This window comes from Orycteropus afer, unplaced genomic scaffold (genome assembly GCF_000298275.1).
Source record: "Orycteropus afer afer isolate SDZICR_OR568_19922 unplaced genomic scaffold, OryAfe1.0 scaffold00190, whole genome shotgun sequence".
In the NCBI taxonomy this organism is placed as follows: Eukaryota; Metazoa; Chordata; class Mammalia; order Tubulidentata; family Orycteropodidae; genus Orycteropus; species Orycteropus afer.
Genome location: NW_006921777.1, coordinates 5,222,045 through 5,241,514, shown reverse-complemented (window position 1 = coordinate 5,241,514; position 19,470 = coordinate 5,222,045). Strand labels below are relative to the sequence as shown.

The 19,470-nt window shown below is 35.6% G+C and overlaps 1 protein-coding gene and 1 non-coding gene across 2 annotated transcripts in view; one reads left to right on the top strand and one right to left on the bottom strand.

Annotated features, from left to right (window-relative positions):
• Window positions 1–19,470, bottom strand: part of OSBPL8 (oxysterol binding protein like 8) — an 89,147-nt gene that overhangs the window by 23,167 nt on the left and 46,510 nt on the right. The window contains exons 6-12 of the mRNA XM_042781874.1: window positions 18,756–18,840; window positions 17,041–17,212; window positions 12,624–12,861; window positions 11,730–11,914; window positions 8,614–8,695; window positions 8,066–8,164; window positions 5,601–5,697 (exon numbers count right to left, since the gene is read on the bottom strand). Of these exons, the coding sequence (XP_042637808.1) occupies window positions 5,601–5,697; window positions 8,066–8,164; window positions 8,614–8,695; window positions 11,730–11,914; window positions 12,624–12,861; window positions 17,041–17,212; window positions 18,756–18,840 (958 nt within the window). The remainder of the gene's footprint in view (window positions 1–5,600; window positions 5,698–8,065; window positions 8,165–8,613; window positions 8,696–11,729; window positions 11,915–12,623; window positions 12,862–17,040; window positions 17,213–18,755; window positions 18,841–19,470) is intronic.
• Window positions 10,546–10,652, top strand: LOC122150633. The gene has a single exon (XR_006163777.1). It is a non-coding gene; the product is annotated as a U6 spliceosomal RNA (small nuclear RNA).

The following is a 19,470-nucleotide window of genomic DNA, read 5'->3' as shown; positions in this document are numbered from 1 at the left end:
TTTATGTATATAGAAATAAAATTGATTTTTATATTTTGACTTTGTACCCAGTAACCTTATAAATTGACTTATTAGCTCTACTATCTTTTTTGCATATTCTTGAAAATTTTCTATATATAAGACTATGTTTTCAAAATGTGCTCTTAATATGTAAACAGATGGTTTAAACTCTTCCTACCACTTAGAATGTGTTTTAGTTCTTTAACTTACCTTATTGCACTGGCTATCATGTTGCACAGAAGCAATAAAAGTACTACTTCTCGCTTCTGATCTTAGGTAGAAATTATTCAATGAATGGGTACTGAGTTTTGTGAAATGCTTTTTCTGCATCTATTAAAATGATATCTGTGTCCCTTTATTCTATTACTGTGGTGAATGACACTGACTAGTTTCCAGATGTTAAACCAATCATGTATTCTTGAAGTAAATCCCATTTGATCATGACATATTATTGCACAATGTTGGATTCAGTTTGCTACTGTTTAGAATTTCTGCATGTACACTCATAAGGGACATTGATCTGTAGTTTTCTTTTCTGGTAATATATTCGGTTTTGGGATCAGAGTTATGCTGGCCTCATAAAATGAGTTGGGAAGTATTTCCTCCTCTTATATTTTCTGTAAGAGGTTACGTAAAATTGGTATTATTTCTTTTTTAAATGTTTAGAAGAACACACCAGTGAATAAACTTGGCTTGGAGTATATATTTATAAGAAAATCTTTTAACTGTTAATTCGGTTTCCTTAATGTTATATTTCTTTTTGAGTCATTTTTGGTAATTTGTATCTTTCAAGAAACTTGTTGCTTTTCCCTTGTTCTCAAAATGTGCTCTTAACATTTAGCTTTCAACAGTTTGCGTATTTTTGATCTTCATGTTTACTCTGCTTGGTGTTCTTTGAGCATCTTGAATGTGTAAATTAGTGTGTTTTTATAAATCTGGGAAATTTTTGGCCACTAGTTCTTAACTTTTTTTTTTTTTTTTCTCCCCCTGCTCCATTTTCTCTTAATGAAGCTCCAATTATAAATGTTGTTATCTGCCATCGAGTTGGACTCATAGCTATTGCTCCTTGGGTTTCCAAGGCGATATCGCTACGGAAGTAGATTGCCCAACCTTCCTTCCAAGGAGTGGCTGGTGGATTTGAACCACCAGCCTTCTGGTTGGCAGTCAAGTGCTTTAGGCACTATGCTACCAGAGTTCCTAATTACAAACATTACATCATACGATATTAAGTAACAGTTTCTCAAGGCTCCATTTTTTAAAACCATTTTTCTTTTGTGTGTTATTCACTGGATAATTTCTACTTATCTATTTTCGAATTAACTTACTGTGGTAGTTAAAAGTTGTTAGTCAACTTGGCTGGGCCTTGGTTTTGACTGGCTTGGCAGCTTTGATGTAGTTAATCCGCATAATGAAATTAGATATGGTATAATCATCTGCATGGTGGAATATGCTGTGAGCAGTTAATTAGCCTTTGGGGTGTGGACTGCTTCCAGTCTATATGAAAAGGATCCTGCATTTGGTTCATGATTCATCATTCCCAGTTCCTGCACTTGAATCAGGGGCCTGCTGTGTTGCTTGCAATGCTGGGATTGTTGCCTTTGGAGCCTGTCTGCTAACAATCTGCGGATCTTGGATTCACGAGCCTCAGCAGCCAGCAGCCTGCTGTACTGCCTGCCAATCTTGAGTTCCTCACCCCCTGCAGCTATGTGAGTCAGGAGGAATAGCCTCCAGCTTGCTTCAGTGGGCTTGGAAAGCAGAGCTGAATCCCAAGGTCAAGAGGATTCAACACAGAATCCAGAGAGAGAAAGCCTTCCCTTAGAGCTGGCACACTTGAACCTGGACTTCTAGCCTAGTCTTTCCCTACAACTGAATTCATACTTCTAATCTCCTAAACTATGAAAGAATAAGTTTCTGTTTGTTAAAGCCATCCACTTTTGGTACTTCTTTTATAGCAGCATGAGAGAACTAAGATACTCTTTCCTATTCTGTTGCAAATTTTTAATTTCAAATACTGTATTTTTTAGTTCATGAATTTATATCTGATGTTTCTTAACATTTCCATTTCTCTGCTTCATTATCCAATCATTTCTTTTATTGTAACCATATTTTCTTTTACTTAATGGAGGGTACATATAACAGCCACTTTAAATCCTTGTGTGCTGCTTGCAACACTAGAAATATTGGGGTTGATCCCAATTGATTTTCTTTTCCCTTGAGAATATGTTCCATTTTCTTGGGTCTTTGAAAGTTGGGTAATTTAATGTTAAGTTGTGGTGACTTGGTTGTTGTTTTTCTCCAATAAGGGCTGTTCCTTTTATTTTAGGTTGGACTTAAATTACAAAATTTGATTTTTGGGGAGTGGCAGCTCTGTTCTGGGCATATATTGTTCCAAGGACATACAGAGATAAGGAGATAGAATCTCTGGCTTTTCCCTTCTGAGATTCCTGCTTCTTACCAGTGGCCACCATATCCTCAAATTTAGGCTTCTGGTCCCTAGGCCAGAGAGACTGCAGTGTACCACGCTAAACGCACCTGGTTCCAGGCTAGGAGTCATGAAAATGGGACATACTGTGTGTATAATTTCTCTGAGTGTGGGTTTCTCACCAAAATATGTCTACTTTCATCTGTGCCTTCGGGTAATTGATTTTTGTATTAAGTCCAGATGTACAAAGAGGAGGACTGGCCTACTAGGATATTCTCTCACTGCTGTCGAGTCATATCTGACTCACAGTAACCCTTCCTTGGGTTTCCTAGGCAGTATCACTATGGAAGTAGATTGCTCCATCTTCCTTCTGAAGAGTGGCTAGTGAGTTTGAACCGCCAGCCTTCTGGTTAGCAGTCAAACGCCTTAGAGCTCCCAGTATGACATTACTCAGGCATTATTGTCCATATACATTTTTGACACAGTGAAACTACATATATCTTTTGAATCCTACTTTGTACATGTATCAATGTATCATAAAATCATTTCTATTTTACTCGTAAGTACAATATATTTTAATATAACTAGGTTTTCCCTTATTTTAAAGAGAATATTTATATCTTTTCTTCCTATACATATTAAGTATAGATTTTTAAAAGCATAGCTGCAACTCAATTGCATATACTATTTGTACTCTACTTTTCATCCAACATTATAGTCATAAACCATTTCAATTTTGAGTATGCATTAGAATCACCTGAGGAAACTGTACAAAAAGCACATTCCCAAGCCCAGTAATTTTGATTTAGGAAGTCAGGAGTGGAGTTCAGGATTTCAAAATTTCAACTAATATTCTAAGTGATTCTGAAATTGATGGTTCATGGATACCACTTGAAAAACCTGAGAAGTATTTCCAAATAATAAATTTTTCAACCCATAGAGAAATGATTAAGTTATAATCTTACTTCACTCAATATACACTCAAAAAACCACACATAAATCCCAGACAAATTAGAGAGCAATGGAAATAAAAAGTATGGGAATATGTAAGTGAATTTCTATATAAACTAAAATGAGAAAAGATTTCTAACATGACACCAAAAGCAAAAACCATAAAAGGAAATACTGTTAACTACATCAAAATGTCACGAAAGAGACTACTTTTTTAAAAGACTAGTTTGCACAGATGTATTCAATTTAAATTAATATTTTTGCTGTGTGTGTGCAAATTTACAAAGACAATTTGTTTTACATTCAACGGCTCATACACATTTGATTTCATGGCCCTGATTACCATCCCGAACTGTAAAAAACTCTCCTCCCCTCCTCTCCCTGTGCCCTTAACTATGCATTCCTGTCTGTCCAGCTTTCCCTCTGTGTGAATGCTGCCCCTCCGATGTCTTATGGCTGACTGCTCTAAAGAGTGCATCTACCTACAGTAAGTAGGTGGGTGCATCGCTCTGGAGTAGGTGCTGCACACAGGTCTTTCTACTGTTGGGCTGAGAGCCAATCCTTGGGAGTGAGTCCATTTTCAGGCTTGAAGGGTAACCCAGGGCCATAGTCTCAGGGGTTCCACCAGTCTCTATCCTACCAGTAATTCTGGTTATTTTTGTGTTTTTGAATTTTGTTCATTTTTCCTCCCACTCTGTCCAGGGTCTTCAGTGTTGATCCCTTTCTCAATGGTTGGATTGGTAGCCAGGCATCATCTAGTTCTTCTGGTCTCAGGATCATGAAGGCTGAGGTCCTTGTGGTCCATCTTATCCTTGGACTGTTTCCAGATGCCTCTGATTTTCTTCACTCTTCTTTGATTCCAATGAGAGAAGACCAATAGTTGCATCTTATATGGCTGCTCAAAAGCTTTTAAGACCTCAGTCGCTACCCACCAAAGTAGGTTGTACGATAAGGTTTTTATGTACTATGTTGTGCCAACTGAGCTGGATGTCCCCCAAGACTATGATCCCGAGTTGGCGGGTCCAGTGATTCTCTCTCTTAAGGTGTTTAAATTTAATGTAAATGCAAGAAAATGAACTAATCCAAATAATAATAATAAACTATTGAAACTGTCCTAACAAGAAGTTTCCATATGAGCAAACCAGTAACAAAAGAAGTAATCAAGAAATTGCCTCGGCAAAGGTTAAAATTAGCAAATTCTTTCCAATTATAAAGGAACAGATTGCTCTGATGTACACAAATTGTACCGTAACACAGAAGAAGTAAGGTCAACTGCTCAAGTCATCCCAGAAGGTGACCTGTAGCCAGTACTTAATAAAAATGGCTACAAGGGTAGCACACACATTCATACAGTCTTGGAGGGAATAATCCAACTGGGAAATGTACATAACCTTTAGAAGAAAAAAATCATTCTCCAAAGCAAAAAAACAAACAAACAAAAAAGTGAAAAACAAAAACAAAACAAAACAAATATGAAGAGAATAAAAGACATCTTGAAGAAATGTTCCTGGATCAAAAGCTACGATAGATTTCTCTCTTATAGACTTGTCTATGGTCGCCACCGGCTCCCTCAGGTAATCAGAGCTTGGATTTCCATTTATATATTTTATTTTCCCTTATTTTACAATTGTTCGTTCCCTTCCTCAGGTTTAAAATTCCTTAGCTGAAACACAATTCCTTAATCCTTCTCCATTTAAAAAACTATTAGTTTTTGTGTATTACAGTTTCCTACTGTGACCCTGTTTGTAGTTTTCCCTTCTACATACAGAAGTTTTAATTGTATGCTTTGGTCCAAAGTTAAATGTCATTACTGACTGACCATGGAAGTACTCTAATTGTACTTGGATTCTTTTTCTGTCTGTAGTCAAAGATTAAAATACAAAGATTGAATCCTCAGGCTCAGTGAGACAGAAGGAAAAAACTTGGTAGGTGTAAAGGAAAAAGAAAGACATTATGCACTAAAAGGGCTATAGCAGGTAATCCTTATTCTATCCTTTGACAGGTAAGTTTGTGATGAATTAACACATATGTGATGAAATATGGAACAGTCATATCATTATGAGTGGGCAGAAAATACTTTAAGAGAAAGACCATTATCCAAGTAAATACAGTACTTAAAATGACATATATAAATTCCCCTTTGAAAACAGCTTGAGACACTAAGTAAAAATTCATCAGAAACTATACTTCTCAGAAAAAGGAATGGACTGGAGAGGGGGAAACTCACCATAGAACTTGGACTTCGCCAGGATACTACCACTAAGGCAAAATCCATCCTTTCGGTTACTAACATAAAAGGCAGATATTGGTGGATGATGGGACACCTATGAAACATAGGAAAAAATATAAAATACAATAAGCATATTATTGTACTATTAAACTCTCCACTCTTAAAAGGATACTCTAATAGGGGAGCTCTGGTAGCATAGTGGCTAAGACACTTGCCTGCTAACCAGACGGCTGGCGGTTCAAACCCACCAGCCACTCCTCGGAAGAAGGTTGGGCAATCCTAGTTCTGTAGTGATACTGCCTCGGAAACCCAAGGAGGGGTCGCTATGAGTCGGGGCCGACTCGACGGCACATAACAACAATAACAACAACAATAATGAGTAATAAGTAATGTATGGTAAGTAGTAAAATTAAACATTTGATAGTTGTAGTAACCAGCCTCCAAGGTACCTCCCAAGGAAACCCACTGCTGTGTACCATTGTATCAAGGTTGGTTTGTGTTGTGCAGAAATGATGGTACATCACATCTAATATTAGGTTATAAAAGATCCTGCGGCTTCCATCTCTAGTGTCTGTGTCTCTCAAGTCATTAGCTCTGGGAAACCAGCTTCCATACTGGCAACAGCCCTATGAAGAGTCCCATGTGGTGAGGAAATAAGATCTCCTGTCAACAGCCACATGAGCGAGCACAGAAGTCAATCTTCTGGCCCAGTCAAGCCTTTAGGTGACTGCAAAGCTGGCTGACATCTTAACATAAACCTCTGAGAGACACTAAGCCAAAACCCCAGATTTCTTGTATGAGATAATGAATATTTATTTATGTTTTAAGCTAGTATGTTTTCGCAGTAATTTGTTACTCAGCAATGGATAACAAATACAATGGATATTCTTAATATGGATTATTGAAGAGGCTTTAGGAAACTAGTAAAAGCATTGGAAAGCATGTTATTTTAATGTTATCTTGATATATTTACACCTTGTGTTTTTGAAATGGAGACAGAACAAAAATCAAACTCTTCTCAAGCTTTTCAATTTTGTAAAGAATTATTATCAATTAAAATGTAAGGTGGTAGAATCATTAATTTTTAAAACATTAATACATGTTAGTAGTTTCAACCTGAGGGTGTATCAAAATCTCTAGAGGAAGGCAAAGATTTTTCAAATGACACATGGTGTCCTCATCCTCCTTATACTCAAAGAAATGATTATTATAATAAGGAACCATCATTACTAAGAAATGTCACATTCTCAGGTTTCTGTGGATGAGAGAAAGACTGAGAATCGTAACTATAGATGTACGTTAAGTTCAAGCCACAAAAATATTTTTTAACCAGAAAATATTTTCTGACTGCCTATTATGTGTACAATAAAAAGAGAGGAATTACTGGGGATACAGTGTGTCTTCAAAGAGCTAACAATTCAGTTTGGGAAATAAATACATTATAGAAAGTTAAACATTACAAGTGTTAAAATAAGAGCTTAATGGATAATCACATAAAATACTGCAGAAGTTTGAGGTAAGACATATCTTTGGTAGCTGCAGTTATTTGGATCTTGAAGAATGAGCAACTCAGGGTTTATTTAGATGAAGATCAGCTGAAAAGAAATACTGGGGTGGGAAATTAAATTTAAAAATAATGAGTCAAGAAAGTGCCAGACCAGATTACCAGACTGTTGATATACAGGTTTGAGTAGTGTGGAGGGCCCAGAAAGGAATATAATTTGAGACAAACTTAGATGGAGGACCCTAACTGCCAGAAAAACAGGTCCAATTTTCATTTTAGGAACAGGCACTGAAGAATTTTGAACATGATCAAAAAGATGTTTTAGAAATATGAGTTTGGGTAAATCAGAAAAAAAGGCAGGAAAAATATAGCTTTATTTTTTGTGAAAAGATTCTATCACTGCAACAGTAATACTTTTGAGTACAACATTTAGTAGTGGCTCAATATTAAAAGGTTTAAATGCTTAGTGTTAAGTATTAGTGAATATTCACTAATAAATAAGATTAATCAAGAGTGAGTTTACTGAGTTATTGTTAACTATAAAGATTTCCAAATCAGTTTTGCTACTGTGACATGCATTTCTTTTATTTATTTTTTTTTCCACGACAAAGCAGGATTTATTCCAGGAACGCAGGGATGGTTCAAGATTAGAAAATCAGTGTAATACACCATATAAACAGAACAAAGGAAAAGAACCTCCTGATCATCTCTATGAATGCAGAAAAAGCATTTGATAAAACCCAATTCCCCTTTTTTTTTTAATTAACTTTATAGTTAAATTTAGGTGCAAATTTATAGAGCAGAGTTTGTTTCACATTCAACATTTCATGTACATTGGGTTTCACTCCCCAATTACCATCCCCAACCCTAACCCACTCTCCTTCCCTCCCTTTCCATAACACCCTCCCCGTACTCCTCACAGTTATGCACTCCTGTGTGTGACATGCATTTCTAATACCTGTTCGGCAATATAAAAAGTTTTGCTGTTTGTTCTGGGATGAATCCATAAACAACGAAAAGTCTCACCAAGTATAGGATTATATGGTTTCTTCAGTCCCTAGTAGAAAACATAAAAGTTTCAAAATACAAATACGGAAGACTTAAAATAATTTAAACCAGCCAAAATGGATTTAAATGTGTCATGTGGGAAGCATCCTTTACAAAAACTTCACAATAGCGATATGAAATGGAATTAAATTATTTCAACCATAAAATAGATCTAAAACAATCAACTGGTTTCAATTTTGCTAACTCAAAGAGGTCCATTAATGCAATTATTAATAAATATCTAAAGATAACATTGGCTGCTAACCAGAAGGCTGGCGGTTCAAACCCACCAGCCACTCCTTGGAAGGAAGACAGGGCAATCTACTTCCGTAGCGAACTGCCTCGGAAACCCAAGGAGGGGTCGTTATGAGTGGAGTTTGACTCGACGGCACATAACACCACCACCATTAAAAATAAGGAACTTATATAAGACTAAAGAAAGCAAAATAAGAACATTACCTTTGGCTTTTTATAAAATCCTGACAAATACCATTTCACTACTTTCTTCAAACGGAAATAAGGATTTTCTTCAAGAGCAGCTCTAAAAAACAAAATGGCAGAGACAATATATTGTAAAATGTATCATAAATTCTCCTTTATATTTTCCAAACAACCAGTATGAGATATTTTTGGAAAGCATAATTCATATTTAAAAGAGATAGCAAAAACAACCATGTATATCAATTTCCAAGAATCTTTTTTCATAATCTATTTTTTTCTCTCCCAATTTTCCACATTCTTTGATACACCACCCAAGTCTTTGCTAAAGTAGTTTTTCGAAACTTTGCAAACCAAAGTTTCTCAACAGGGGTCCTGCAGAACCCTAATATTGCTAGGTGTTCCATGAGAAAAATGTGATTGTGATTGGGCTACAACCAACCCACAAAGACTTTAAAATTTATGTACTGTGTGATGTCTAGCACTTGTAATGATAGACAGTAACCAAGCGTTTCCATCTACAATTCTGTTAGAAGTCTTTAGCTTTATATGTTGGTGAAAAACCATGTTTACTTGGTTAAGTCTATTCTCAGTTGCTGACACTGTTAGAGCCTGATGATAACTGGTAAGTGTGCTGTAATACATGGGGAGGGGGGAGACAGTAAGCTGAGGTCAGCCTGTTTGTTGCAAATTACCTCCCTCATCAAGCTTATGATTATACAGTTTCTCAGGCCCTAGTTTTTTAAAAAAAAACAACAACATAGAAGTCTTAAATTACAAATATGGAAGATTTAAAATCAATCAATCAAAACTTCAACCTCCCACACATGCTGCCAACTGATTTTCCAGAATAAACAACTCTACCAGTGTTAACAGATAATTAGAGTGTAATTTTCATATTACAAGAGAAATTTTTAGGCATCATGACTTAGTTGCCCCTTCTGCCATTTTGCTGTTGTAAATTCTGTAAAATAGTGTGCATGTTTTGTGAAGTTCTCATTTCTCTTTTTTGTAATTTAGTTATGCTCTTATTTATAAAGACACCTGTATCTCCTAAGCAAATCTCATGGTGCAATGTGGTAATTTTTGAGGAAGAGATATGAGATGGAAGAGGCTAGGCATAAGGCTACTGACAAATGTGACAACGTGAGGGATGTTGACTTTCCCAAATTGAAAGGCTTTGCTTTTCTGGAGTAACAACCTTCTGCTTGCTGTATTACTGTCTTAGTTTAAATTCTCTTCCTAAGAAATTTTATTTTAAATGTTACATATACATAGTTCAAAACTCAAAATAACACAAAAAGGTATACATGTCTTGGTATCATACCATCTCTTCACACTGTACCTACAGTTAGCATTTTTGTTTTGGCTTCTCACTGTTTTTAAAACAGTTTTCTTTAAACATAAACAAGCAAATATATAGTGTTACATACAATACAGACTATTACACGTGTAAATTGGAGGACCTTCCATTTCAGTGTATAGAGTTGTTCCTCATATGTGGATGGATGTCCCATACTCTATTAACTAGTACACTATAGCCAGACATTTGAGTTATGTCCAATTCTTTAATACAAAGAACGATGCTGCACCAATTTTACATATACATATCACTTTGTATATGGATATCTGTATATCCATATCTGTAAGAGTGATTTCCAGAAGTAAGATTACTGGATCAAAGAATGAATGCATTTATGATTTTTGTAAATACTGCCAAACTGTCTTCAAAGAAAGGCACTGTTCTATTTTGTATCTCCCAACAGCAGTGTAGGAGAGTGCCTCTTGCCCCGCACAGCCTTTGCAGCAGTGTGTGCTGCTAGAAAAGTACAACTTTCAATTTAGGACAAATTTCTGAAGGTCTCACTGTGATTCAGAGGAATCTATTTCACAATCTGAGAGACAATTTTCCAGACAGATGAGAGAAAGAAGAGTTGTAAAAAGAAATAAGGTGTGCTCGCTTCGGCGGCACATACACTAAAATTGGAACGCTACAGAGAAGGTTAGCATGGCCCCTGCGCAAGGATGACACGCAAATTCGTGAAGCGTTCCACATTTAAAAAAAAAAAAAAAAAGAAAGAAGGTGGCTGAGCTGGAATATAAAAGCTTTAGGACTACTTGTCAACACAATGAACAAATTTATCCTACCATACCTTGAATCTACACTTTTCTTATTTTGAGTGCAATTTACAACTTTAAAAGTTGTTTCTATTTCTTCATTTCTGAACTGCCTGGTCATTTCCTTCCCTTTTTTCCCTATTAGGTTGAGTGATCTTTTTCATCTCAATATCTAGGAGCTATTTTTATTTCTAAGAGATTAATACTGGCTTTATTTAAAAAAAAATCCCCACTTTATCAACTATCTTTTGACTCAGTTTATGCCTTTTTTAAATGTTCATTAATGCAACCAATAGACAGAAGCTAAATATAAAAACTGATGCAGATTTTAAAAAACCTGGCCATGGTACCATGGATTAATATCTTAGAAAATATGGTGCCTTGAAATACCACTGCAACTGGAATGGAGCAGCAGGTAAAAACTGAAAAACTGCTATCTGTCACTGTTTCTCCAAGAAAGTCCTGGGACAGACGTGGAGAGCTCTTTCCCCACTCTTATATGCCTGCATCTGTTAGAATTACTTCTGGGATGAGCTAGAAGAAAAATGAAGATGAGAGAGGAAAAAGCAGCATTATGTCAAGAGTGAGGAAATGGAACATTCTGACTGTGGTAAGCTGCACATACTCCAAGGATGCAGAGGTGTTAAGTCTAAACTAAAGCACAAGCCCCAGGACGAACTGGAATGAGGGCTTGGGCAGAGAATAACAACGCCAAATACCTCTCCCAGTGGTAGGTCAGTGAACAGGTTAGGGGAGCCTGTGAAAGCAGTGTTGTTCAGTGAGGTGTAGAGTTCTGTCTTCCTCACACTTGTGATTACTCAAGCCAATTTCATAGATGGAAACATTACAGCAAAGTATAAAGTTTGCTTCTTATTAATTTCAATTAAAGAAGTGGTAGAGAAGAGGAGCATGCATCATTGACGCCTAACTTTGGTAAGGTGTAATCACGGAAAATGGAATTGCAGAGAATCTCTGAATCCAAAAAGTATCTTCTGTTTGAGAAATAAGAATGTACTTACTCAGAGAGAAAATCTGCATGATAGTAGTAATCTGAAAGTTTATCCAGGAAAGAACGAGGCTCCAAAATAAATGTTGGCAGAACCACCCTCGACAGATCCATGCCAGGGCGGACTTGTTTCAACAAAGTCCAGATAAGACTTTTGTTTTCTTCAGACACGGTTTCTGTTTGAGAAGCCTCACCTGCCTTTAGCAATTAACAAAAAATAATGAAATATTTATTCCAGACACAAAAATATGCAGACAACTAATGCTTAAAATAAGTATTCTCCACAGGACTACTCCAAGCATTCTTAAAGCGCAGCAATAACTCGTTAATTAATGAGGCCTACGACTACAGAATTAAAGTGGAAAATGACAGTGCAAGAGACAAAGTGAACAGTATCTATAAAAGACCTACTAGAGAAAAAATACTCTACTATTTCACACTACACTTACTTCTTTTTTTTTTTTTTTAAACCCTACTGCCACTGAGTCAATACCAACTCATAGCAACCCTTTAGGACAGAGTACCAGTCCCCCAGAGGTACCACCAGAGGGTATCCAAGGCTGTAAATCTTTATAGACTTCTATGGAATAAAAAAGTTGAAAACTCATGTTTGCTTGCAATTTACTTTGTACCTGGTTATGATATGAAGAAGTATCCTGCTGAAGAAAATGTAAATAAACTTTAATAGAATATACTGGCATGTGTTCAACTATATATGTTTAGCTGTTTATGAATTCTAATGTATTTAAATGTATACAAAATTTAAAGTAAAATATATACAACTTTTAAAATAAAATATAAAAAGAAATCAAATCAAATAAATCCTGTCTTTCAGGGAAGTAAGTAATTTCATCTGAAAAATCTCCAAAGTGAGAAAATCAAAATCTCTGAAAGGACAGATTTTTACCTCTCCCAGTTCTTCATGGCTCTGTTCGGAGTACGTAGTCTCTTTTAAAGGCTCAACAGGCTCAGGTTCAATATAGGAGTCGTCCTGCCTTTCTGATGTATCTGTGTCACTTTCTTCACTTTTTCCCATCACCTCATTGTCAGACTCATCATGCTCCTGATCATTTTCTTTATCAGATTTATCAGAATACATATCTTGGTCCTTAAAATGCTGTCGTTCAATTTCACTATCATTTAATCTTAAGGGAAAGAAATCAGTAGATACAGGAGGTTAAGAGTATTTATTCATAAATAAGAATAATAGGTAATTTTTTGGAGAATTTACTATGTGTTTGGTATTATATATATATATTTATATTATATTATATTTACTGAGTGTTTTATATAGTTTAACTCATTTAATGTTCAAAATAACCCTATAACATATTATTATTATAATTACTTTACAGATTAGTTAATGGAGGCAAAGAGAAGTTAAACAAAAACCTGGGAAATGTTGAAAGATGAACTCTGAGCTCTTTGCTGCTCTACTACCTGGAGCTAAGATTTTCCAAAAGCAATATTCTAGACTATCTCTCACTAGATTTTTCTTTTAATTAGTTGTACAAACATCATTCCTTGAAAACAGTGTCACTGTCACTTTTGGTCTGAAGAAAAAAACTCAAGCCAAGATCACCAGATGCTCAAGTGAATTCAAATGAATTATGACATTCCACCTGTAAGAGTCTCCAAAGTCACCCAAAATAAGCTCAAGGAAAATGTAAAAGGCAAAGAATTTTAGCACAGACCTGAAGTCAATTCTATTTAATACCTGACTGATAGGGTTAATCTTGGGGCAAAACCAGGGAGAATTAAAACTGGAAATTTCAACTTAAAAAATAAAAACAAAACCCACTTCTAGAATCAAATGTCTTTTTAGCAATTTCTTTTTTCTAAAAAGTAGCTATGTGTTTTATTTAGCATAAGAATCTTATAGGGATGAACATTAAAATACTTTACAAATAAATAAAGGCTGCTATAGTGTAACTGACATTTTAAGAATGCAAAGATAGGTAATAGAGTGGAGATGTCCTATTTGGTTCCTATTTTAGTTTCTACTTTCCAAAATGTTCATCTGTTTTAGTTTTAGCCAGAAATTTTAACAGAAATTCATTTTTTGTAATACTTAATGTTTTCTTTCTTTCCATTTACAATAATATACACCAGAAAAATAGTCTAAACTTGCTGCTCTGATTCCTTCCCACCTGTGGCTGTGAGCTGCTGTCGAGCATGCTGACCGCAAGCCCAGCAGTAGAGACATCGCCTGGTCCTGTGCCATTGCCATGACTGAGTTTTCATTGGCTAATTTTGGGAAGTAGATTGCTAGGCCTTTCTTCCTCGTCCAGCTTAGTCTGTACTCTCCACTGAAACCTGCTGAGCATCGTAACAACACAGAAGCCTCCGCTGACAGATGAGTAGTTGCTGCACATGAGGTATACAGGCTGGGAGTCAAACCCAGGCTTCCCACATGCCAGGTGAGAATCCTATCACTGAGCCAACAATGCCTCCTTGATATCTCGTATTCTCCTCAAGCTCCCACTGTCTGATTTTCACACTCTGGCCCACTGAACCTGCACACTTTAAAGATCAATAATGATGGCTTAGTTGCCAAATTCAATGGCCTGTCTAAGCTTTAACCCCATGTGACTTCTCTGCATCAGTGGACTTTGATAATTATTTTCCTTGAAATTATCTCTGTGCTTGGATTCCAAGTTGCTATGGCTCTATTTTTTGAGCTCTCTGATCACTCATACTTCTTCCCATCCTTTAAGAGAACTTCATCTTCCCTGACCCTTTTTCCCTCTGTTTTCTCTCTCCCTTGGCAAATTATCTAATTTCAAAGTTTAACCATCATTTCTATGTGATATTTATAAATCCATGTGTTCAGCACTAAGCTTCAATTTCATGTTTTTAAATGCTTGGTTGATATCAACTATATGTATTGGGACCACCTTATTTTGAACATATACACTCTTTAACCAATTACTATATAACCTCCCAAACATATCCTTTGGTAAAATACATCATCTTCCCCGTTACTCAGGCTTATGATGTGAGAATCATCCTTAACTTCATCTACACCCTGTTCCTTACACTCACTTCCATTGTAAGTCTCTAGAGGGCAGCGTCTCTCTTGCTCTCATCTCTGTATCATCAGCTCCCAGCTCATTTTCTGTCACATAACTGAATGAACATCTTGATTCCACTTGTATAAAACCTCCTATTATATCAATACTATCCTCTCATGTCTTACAGTCACCCCATCACTTTACATCCTCATTACCAGTCACCTGAGACTATGAAATAGTATTCCTTTTAGTCTCAGTACTCTTCAAACAATGTTAACAATTTTATAGATTAATCTTCCTCATTATAACACTCACTGTCCACTAACCATAGAGAATAAAATACAAACTCCTTAGCATGGCATTAAGGAGTTCAACCTCACCTTTCCATCATTATTTTCAACAAGTGTCCTTGTTTTCTTCTAACTGGCTCTTAAGTCAAATTGAACTATTCTTTATTGTGCTCCCAGGTTTTCTCTAATGTTTATGGTATACTGTTTCTTTTTTTGTTATACCTTGTCCTCGTCAAATATCCCAAACTAAAACCAACAAATAAAAAATAAACCGCCCTGCAAGGGTCATGTTAAAGGCCAGCCTTCACTAAGCTTTCCCTGATTCTGTAGTCAGTTTTCCCTCTCTAAATTCTCCTGGTTTTATAGTTTCTTGTTGGTGTCAGCTCCACTATAACAGGATGAAAGGCTGCCTGGTCCTATGCCATGTTCACAATTGTGCCTATGCTTGAACCCACTGTTGCAGCCACTGTGTCAATCCATCTCACTGAGAGCTTCCCTCTTTTCTGGCTAACCCTCAACTTTTACCATTCCATACTTACACTAACACATTTCTCTTTTGGTTATTTTTATTGTTCTTATCTTCCCACTATTTATATTTGTCTGTCACTTTATAGGTTTCAAACAAAATAAAAACACCTCCAGGATCACACAGCTAATAACTCACTGCTATCGAGTCAAGTCTGACTCATAGCAACCCCAATTGGTTTCTGAAGCTGTAAATCTTTACAGAAGTAGATCGCCCATCTTCCTCCTGCAGACCAGCTGGTGGCTTTGAACCACTGACCTTCTGGTTAGCAGCCAGATGCCTTAACCACTATGCCACTAGAGCTCCTTAAAAGTGGTAGTGCCAGACTCAAATTTAAGATCATAACTGATTTATTCCCTTATTTGCAAAGCACCTGATATAGTGTCTTATACAGAAGAGTCTCAAAAAAATTTAATGAATATACAAAGTAGATGAATTTTTTGAAAATCCCAAGATATGAATGAAGCTTTTCAAAATTAACTGGTATTCAAAAAAACAATAAACTTTTTACAGCTGAAAGGCTTCAATTTCTAATTCAAGGAAAAAAATCTGGGTAAGGGCTTCAACAAGTATCAATTCCTATATTAGTTGTCTGCCTCACCCCCCCCCCACCCTAGTTCCACCCCATTCAGGCTCTAGGTACTTGAGACTAAGATCAATCTCCACATGAGTCTAAAGAAAGGATGTAAAAGATCAGGAAACTGAAATTTTTAAAAAGAGAGTAAAATAATAACAGTCAAGAAAAGAAAGGAGAAAAAGGTTGAGCTCAGGTTACATGGAGGACAGTGGTGATGTAGCTTGGAGAAGAGTAACTTCAAAGCTGATGGGAGTCAGTGGCTGCATAATGGCAGCTGCAGGCTGGGCGCGGGGAGGAAAAGAAGTCTAATGCTTTTCTTACAAAGGAGCAGGAGAGATCTGAACAACAGAGCATTTGTATTGCTGCCCAGTTTTCCTGTAGAAATCTTTTTCTAGTATTAACAACAATGAATGCTTTAGGTGATAAAATCACAAATTGGATATAGCCCCAACAACTCTAAATATTTAAAATATAATTGGAGAATTCCACAAATACTAGTGCTATTTAAAAAAAGTGCTACAAAATAGCAGAAGGATTGATTACATTTCATTACTATGAGGCAGAAAAAACTTCCTATGTGATGTAATATTTGAGATCAATCTTAAAGAATACCTAGGATTACCACAGGAGAAAAGAACAAGGAGGAGCAGAAACTATTTTAAATGTCGGGAACACCATGCACAAAGGCATAGTGGATAATGGGTGTAGTATTTGGGAAAGAGCAAGTAATTAATATTGGCTGGAATCAAGTAAATAAATTCTACATCTATGATAGCAACCAAATAAATTGTAAACCAGGCCTTATGCCATATCATGGGAAGGAGAGAGATACCTACTAAAATCAAAGCCTGTCAACTATTCTAATAAATGACATGGTCTCTAAAATAATTACTAAATTAGGACCAGTATCTACTTACTGGAAGTTGTCACCACTGTGGAGATTGTTAGCACGTAATAAGCCATACAAAGTCACATGGGTGCTCTCTGATGAAATGCTCAGGTCATGTTCTTTTCCTTCTCTGATCATTGTACGCTTAAGAAGACTAGAACATTTCAAAGCCAACTCCAAAGCATCCATCCAGCACCTGCCTAGAAGAACACAGATTCGTAAGAAGCCTAATTCAAGAACTACAAAAACCAGTATTTGTCTTAATTTAGAACTTAAACACGTAACTCACTTCTTCGACAAACATGAATTGGAAAAGTTAATTTGATCATTAAAAATCTTTTAAAAATGCCTTCAACATAGGTGTTTATTTTATATCTCACACAGAAATACAGTTAAAGCACTTAGGAAAAATTCTCTTTCTTAGAATGATTAACAGGTGTAAGAAGGAGCCAAAGAGATCATCTTCTCCAAAAGTATAACAGATTTAAGGTGAACTTGCTAGAATTTCTTAATGCAACTTTTCAGTTTTAAAAATGCTTATTAGGTATTATTAAGATATTGTTGTTGTTGTTGTTATGTGCCATCGAGTCGGACCCGACTCATAGCAACCCCTCCTTGGGTTTCCGAGGCAGTATCACTATGGAATTAGACTGCCCCATCTTCCTTCCGAGGAGTGGCTATTAGAGAATAATAAATGAAATAGTATATAGCATGAACTAGAAAGCACAACCTAACCTAAAATAAACATACTTTCAAAAGTTAGACTATTAATATGTAACATAATTTGAAGGTAGAAAAAAGTACATAAAACATACTAAAAGGAGTATATTTCTACTGTGAACAAACTATCTGGAATAATATTTCATTGTTTATTGGAGATCTTCTCTGAGTTTAACATCCACCGTATTTATATGTATAAAAATTTTTAATGTCGGGAAAATCCCTGTACAATACTGTCATTAACTTCCATATTAGTTAATAGAAACATTAATACTTTTTTTTTGAATTAAGTGTTAGAACTGTATTAGCAGGAAAAATGTTAGTTGCTTTTAAAAGTCATGTATATTTGTTTCTAGATATGCTGGAAATATCAGCCAAGTAAAACATTTTTATACCAAATGCTAATATTTATGATATTTTAATGTTGAAAAGAATCATCTGGTAAAAACATACTTTTGAAGATTACAACATTCTCTAGACTGAGCCTAAGCTAAGAAACATAAAAGTGAAGAAGAAATCCATTATTTATTAAGGTTTTGAGGTTACCTTGCTTTTTAGATAGAAGTTTTCTGCTCCCACAGTTGCCTCATGATTCAGTATTAAGTTATTAGGTATGGAATAAGAGAGTTTGCACTTTAATGTCTTCTTATGTGAAAAAACAAAAACAACTAAAAACAGTATTTACATGCCTCATAAGAGATAATATTTAATAATCAAATATAAGTAGTATTAAATGTATCTCTAAAATGATAAAACTTAAATGAGTTACCATAAAGGGAATTAATCAAGTCAAAAAGTTCTTAATATGCCAATAGAGTATAGAAATGAAAACTCTAAGCTGCTATCTCCCAGCATTCAATTACACGTGTGGTTTTCTAAGCAATTTATAATTAGAATACTTCTGTTACAAATGCCACACTATAAATAAATTTTCCAAAGGATAATGTAAAGTGGTATATTAAAAAAAAAAAAAAAAACCTTAAAAAGAGGAACAAAATTCAATCCATTAAAAATGATATTTACCATCTGACTCTGAAGTAGCTCGGATGATCAAGTAACTGCTTGGTAAGGGCTGAGTTATGGATCCAACTGCTTCACCTTTTGGACCCTTAAGAATAAAATAAGCAAAACAAATGATGTACAGTATTATGAGATCCAACTTTATATTATTCATTATTTCTTACAATATCTATAATTAGGCATGGATTTTAATTTAGAAACAAGCTAATAAAGATGTTAGAGGGTTTCAGTGATTTCATCCTTATTGAGAAAACAAATGTTAAGCACTAAAGAGTTTTCCTCTCCTAACAAATATACCTCCCTAACAGAAAACTGAACAAGGAATAATCATCAGTTAAATATTATCTCCATCTATTGCTCATATATTAATAAGAGCCAAAAATTTATCATACTAGAACAAATTTTAATTTAGCAGAGAATTCCTGTCTCATAGATACTGAAAATAAATATTACATTTCTAGAAGCATAAAGAAAATACAAAAATTTGCAAGCAGCCATCTAGATACAACGATAGGTCTCTCCTTGTCCAGAGCAAAGAAGAATGAAGAAAACCAAAGATTCATGAGAATAATTAGTCCTAGTGACTGGTACATCATGCAATCCCCAGCCTATACAACTATGAGACAAGAAGAACTAGATGGTGCCTGGCTACCACTGTCAACCACTCAGAGGGGGATGTATATAGGAGATCCTGGATAGAGAGGGAGAAAATGTGGAA